The sequence below is a fragment of the Tursiops truncatus genome, chromosome 3 (assembly GCF_011762595.2).
Source record: "Tursiops truncatus isolate mTurTru1 chromosome 3, mTurTru1.mat.Y, whole genome shotgun sequence".
Classification (NCBI taxonomy): Eukaryota; Metazoa; Chordata; class Mammalia; order Artiodactyla; family Delphinidae; genus Tursiops; species Tursiops truncatus.
This window is the reverse complement of record NC_047036.1, coordinates 165,589,263-165,594,617: the sequence shown is the minus strand read 5'-3', so window position 1 is coordinate 165,594,617 and position 5,355 is coordinate 165,589,263. Positions and strand designations below refer to the sequence as shown.

General features: G+C 47.8%; 1 protein-coding gene across 2 annotated transcripts; it reads right to left on the bottom strand.

Annotated features, from left to right (window-relative positions):
• Positions 1-585: 585 nt before the first annotated feature.
• CD209 (CD209 molecule) lies at positions 586-3,759 on the bottom strand. Of its 2 annotated transcripts, XM_019944075.3 has the most exons (8): positions 3,626-3,759; positions 3,403-3,477; positions 3,203-3,289; positions 2,754-2,903; positions 2,462-2,539; positions 2,067-2,218; positions 1,465-1,577; positions 595-1,055 (listed from the first exon to the last, which is right to left on the bottom strand). In XM_019944075.3, the coding sequence occupies exons 1-8, from the start codon at positions 3,663-3,665 to the stop codon at positions 914-916; spliced, it is 837 nt and encodes a 278-aa protein (XP_019799634.2). In that variant the 5' UTR covers positions 3,666-3,759; the 3' UTR covers positions 595-913. The 2 variants fall into 2 exon arrangements, with proteins under 2 accessions (XP_073658040.1, XP_019799634.2); XM_073801939.1 differs by lacking the exon at positions 2,754-2,903 and having other exon boundaries at positions 586-1,055.
• Between the last annotated feature and the right edge of the window lie 1,596 nt (positions 3,760-5,355).

The window sequence follows — 5,355 nt, the reverse complement described above, 5'->3', positions numbered from 1 at the left end:
GTTATATGAAGAAAATCATAAACCTTTACTGAAGGACATTTTTAAAGTACCCGAACAGGGGAGGGAGGGTGGGGGAGGATGGGTTGGGAGTTTGGGGCTAGCAGATGCAAATTATTATATATAGAATGGGTAAACGAGATCCTATTGTAGAGCACAGGGAGTGATATTCAATATCCTGTAATAAACCACAATGGAAAAGGATATGAATAAAAAAATATACATGTATAAAATCACTTTCCTGTACACTGGAAATTAACACAACATTGTAAATCAACTTTACTTCAATAAGATATATTTTGAAAAAATAAAGTACCTGAATAAATAATTGGTTCACGAATCAATGAACACATAGATAGCTAGACAGACACACACATACCTATACATATTGTATATATATACATATATGTATATATGTACTGTCCCAACCAAAATTACAAACTGATTCAAAACTGTATCTGGGAAATAAAATACACAGTAGTAGAGAAAAATATATTGAAAAAAGATCATGTCCTAATGTACATCAAACAGATTATCGAACTATAGTAACTGAAAAAAAAAACCTGTAGTAAGTGAAACAGTGGCAAGGAACAAAAATAAGTTCAATGGAACACATAATGCAATGTATGACTTTATTAAGGGGATGTCATGGGGGAGCTGAGGCGGGGCTGAGACCATCAATAGATGAAAAAAGATGGTCTATAGCCTATGGTGGGATGGGTCCTAGAGGATAAGGCGGTCTCAGGATCTGCCTCAGGATCTCGAAGACCTCCGTACAGGAGGGAGATGGGAATTCACCAAAGGGAAAAACAGAAACGGGTGGGGCCTGAGAGAGACCAGACCAGCAGACCGCATGTCTCAGTTGCCTGATCTCTGCAAACCGGGACAGGGTGGGGTGGGGGGGAGGCAGTGACCCTCAGAGGGCTGGGCAGGGAGACGAGGGCTTCTCACAGATCCAGGAGTTTTGGGTGCTACATTTGCCATCATTCCAGCCATCGTTGTACAATTCCACACAGTCCTCATCTTCGTGGTTGTTGGGTTCCCCTTTCTTCCAGAAGCTGTGAACCCCATGAGAGCTCTGAGCCCCCTACTCCTCCCAGAGCCCACCCCCAGGCCCCCCCTTTGGAGGAGCTGGTCCCTGGGCTTTGGCAGCAAATTGCCAAGAAACAGCCAGAGGGTGGTGAGGAGTTTGGAGGCAGGGTTTTGGAAATGTGGGTTAGGGTTAGAATCCACCTCCATTAGCATCAGCTCTGGCAAAGTTAAAATGCAGATTCTTGGGCCATTACCCAGACTTACAGAATCTGAGGCCCCCACCACTACCACTCCCACCCCCAGAATGAAGGCAGGACTCTGCATCTTCACCAAGCTCCTCAGGTGATACTTTCCAGTCCCAGAGTCTGAGCAACCCTGCTTTGAAGGAGGGGCGTCCCTGCCCGCACCCTCGGGCCATTGTCACTGGGAGGTCACCTGAGTTGGAGGGGGCTGTTGTCCACCCATTTCCAGGAACCCTCATTGTGGTGGTCACTGAGGCCAATCCAGGTGGGTTTATTATATCTGACATACCAAATCTTCAGGAATTTCTGGGGGTGGGGGTGGGGAGAGGGGTATCAGAAGGAAGATCCCTGAATGCCACGCATCCCATGTCTGCCCACGTTCCCATGGTCCCCTGCCTCCCGTGGAAGTTCCTTTCACAGTCTAGCCTATAGCCCCTACTCCAGTTGTATGTGTTCACATGTGCGTGGAGGCTGTGGATGTGTGTTAATACACATACATGTGTGGATATGTGTTAACTTGTGTCTCAGTTGACATACATTATGTGTGGTCTCAAGGGTACTCTAAATTCCTTTTCTGTCCAGACATGGGCTCCTCTCAAACATGTTCTTCTCTCACTTGACCTTCCCGAGTCCATTATGCTTCCTCCTCCAGGAAGTCTTCCCTGACTGCCTCTCACCTCTCACCCCCATCTGCTCTCTGGACCTCCATCTCTCAGAGGGCAGAGGAGTGCAGCAGAAAGCTCTTTCTTGACCAGTCATATGGCCCAGCCCCAAGGGGAACCTTGCCCGGCCCACCTGCTCCTCAAGACTTTTGATGATCACCAGCTGGGCCCCAATGTCCTTACAGGAGGAGACAGCAGATTTCCAGTCACTCTGGGTCCAGGAGAATAAGTAGCAGCTCCCCTGGAAGAATTCCCAATTCCAAGGACAGGGACGGCACAGGCCAGCTGGGAAGGAGGAATGGGGTTGGGACAGAGAGGTCACTTGGCTCCTAGGCCCCAGACACCTGCATCAGACCTTGGGAACCTAGGGCCAGCCCCTGTGTTCAGCTGTCAGCTCAGTCCCCAAGAAATCCATGAGAAAGAACCCAGCTCTGCCCTGCCCTCCTCAGTGTGGCAGCCATAGAAGGTGGGTCCCAGCCCCACCTACAATCCTGTGACTTCCTCTTGACTTTGACATGGGACCCTTACCCAGGGTGGCATTCATCCAGGACAGGTGCTGCAGGATCTCCTCCAGGTTTGATTGCATCTGCCCCTGTGCAACATCAACTGGAGGGAGAGGACCTCAATTATTAAGCCCCTACTGTGTGCTTGGTGCAGAGAGGGCCCCATGAGAACATTATGTATGGATCTCACAGGAACCTGAAGAGCCCATGACACAAAGAAACTGAGGCTTAGAGAGTGACTTGCCCAACATCACCAGCCCCCAGGACCTCTTGCAGGGCTCCAATCCACTCCCCCACTCCTGCCCTCTCTCCTTCACCCCTGGTGGTGATGGATGTTCCAAGGTCCTGCTCCCTCAGAGCCCCATCCCCTCTCTGACTCTGGAACCCGACGTCCAGCCCCTCATCCAGGCTGTTGTTCTCCACGTGGTGGTCCCCCAAATCTCTCTGCAGGAACTGGATCCTGGAAACTACAACAGAGCAGAGAATTCCCCCTTTATGAGCGCCAACTCTATCCCTGACCCGGTGCCAAGTCCGGTTTCAAGGTCTCAGGGAAACTAAGCTCCCCATAGAGGAGGATGTACTGCATTTCACGTGAGGAAACAGAATCAGAGAGGGGGAGTAACTGGCCCATGGTCACACAGAAGGTGACACGGAGCCCAAACGCCCCAGCCCTAGTAGGTCTGGAGGATGTGGAAAAGGGCAAAGACCATCCCAGAGAGAAAACCCAAAGGGACCCAGGACTCCAAACCCCCAGATGCTGACTCACCTTGAACCAGGGTGGTCAGCTGGAGCATGAAGAAAGCCAGTGAGATGAAGAGCAGCAGGGGAAGCAGAGGGTTCTGGGTCAGACACCCTGCAGGACCAGCAGATGGGCAGAGCTTGGGGCTCAGGGGCAGATCCTGTCCCACCCCACCCCCAACCACCCCCTTCCCCAGTCGCCTGCTCCTGAACCAGCCGCTCTGGTACCTGGTGAGCTCCTCAAACTGCGTATGAGTCCAGGGTGTCTCTCAGCCAATGTCTGGCCCCCAAATGTCTCCTCCTCTGAATAGGACAGAGCACATGCAATTGAACTTGGAAGCCTGCTGAGTCCTCTCTCAGAACTGCAAGCTGAAGGCCAGGCCCCAGCACCTTCAGAACACTGGGGCCCTGTCATCCCCACCATCACCCCAGACTGGGGGTCCAGCCTCACCGGAGCCACCCGGTTCCTTGGGGTTACACATCTCTGCCATCCTCCTTTCCTCTCTGTCCCTCTTTCTAACTCCTCTCTGAACTATGGTTTTTATAACCCCACGTATTTCCCTCTGTAGCCCTTCCTCAGATCTGTTCTTTCTCAACTCAGGAAGAATGAGGAACAGGATGCGGATAACACTTCCTCTCAGAAAAATCCGGGGAGGGATAAAGCGCCTGACACAACTGAGAGGTCAGTTAGGATCGGGTAGAAGCTGTGCAGTCAATTTTGGTGCCAGAAGGCACTGTTCCAACCCCTATCCAGTCCTGGGACCTTCAGCCTCACATTCTCAGAGCCTCAGTTTCCTCAACTGTGAAATGGGACAATTACCCTGCCTCACACTGTAATTGTAAGGTTTAATACAGTGCACTAGTAATGGGTATAAATTGCCTATTCTAATGATGAATACTCAGCAATAACAGCACTTAAGCATGTGCCCACTGTTCCCCCTGGTGTGTGTTCTCCCTCACTGTAGCAAGTAATAAGCCCGGATTTGTTAACCACAGGTGTGTTCCTAGTGGTCTAACAGTTCTCACAACAGCCCTATGAGATAGGTAGTTATTATCCTGCTTTACTGATGAGGAAACTGAGAAACAGAGAGGGCAAGCAGTTGCCTGAGGTCACATAGCTCAAAAGCAGTGGGGCTGGGAGTTGACCCATGAGTCCCTGCTTAACCACTACACAAAGCAGTTACTTTTTTCTCCGTTGTAGTTACTAAGTATTTTGTAGAGAGTCACTTTGAAACTTTGTGTATTGAGCTTCCAATTTATTTCTGTATGGACCCTGGTCTCCTATCTGATGCAATTGGGTGTATGTTACAATCTTTTTTTTTTTAAATCTAAAGTGAGTTTCTTGGGGCTTCTCTGGTGGCGCAGTGGTTAAGAATCCGCCTGCCAATGCAGGGGACACAGGTTCAAGCCCTGGTCCAGGAAGATGTCACATGCCACAACTAAGCCTGTGTGCCACAACTACTGAGCCTGCGTGCCACAGCTACTGAAGCCCGCCTGCCTAGAGCCCATGTTCTGCAACAAGAGAAGCCACCACAATGAGAAGCCTGTGCACCGCAACCAAGAGTGACCCCCTCGCCACACTAGAGAAAACCTGTGTGCAGCAACATAGACCCAATGCAACTAAAAATAAATAAGTAGAACAAATAAATTTATTTTAAAAAATAAATAAATAAAGTGAGTCTCTTGTAGACAGCATATAATTGGATCATCTTTTTATTCATTCTGTCAATCTCTACCTTTTAATTGGAGAATTTAACTCTTTTATATTTAATGTAATTACTGATAAGGTAGGGCTTCTATCTGCCATTTTACTATTTGTTTTTCATATGTTTTATTTCTTTTTCGTTCCTCAGTTCCTTTGGTACTACCTTTTTTCATGTTAAATAGATACTTTCTTCTTTTTTTAAAAATTGAAGTATAGTGATTTACAATGTTGTATTAGTTTCTGGTGTACATCAAAGTTATTCAGTACATATATATTCTTTTTTCATATTCTTTTCCATTACAGTTTATTACAAGATATTGAATGTACTTCCCTGTGCTATACAGTAAATCGTTGTTGTTTATCTATTTTATATATAGTAGTTTTTTATATAGTAGTTCATCCTCTCCAGCATTTTTATTTATTTGTTTGTTTGTTTATTTTTGGCTGCATTGGCTTTTCATTGCTGCACACAAGCT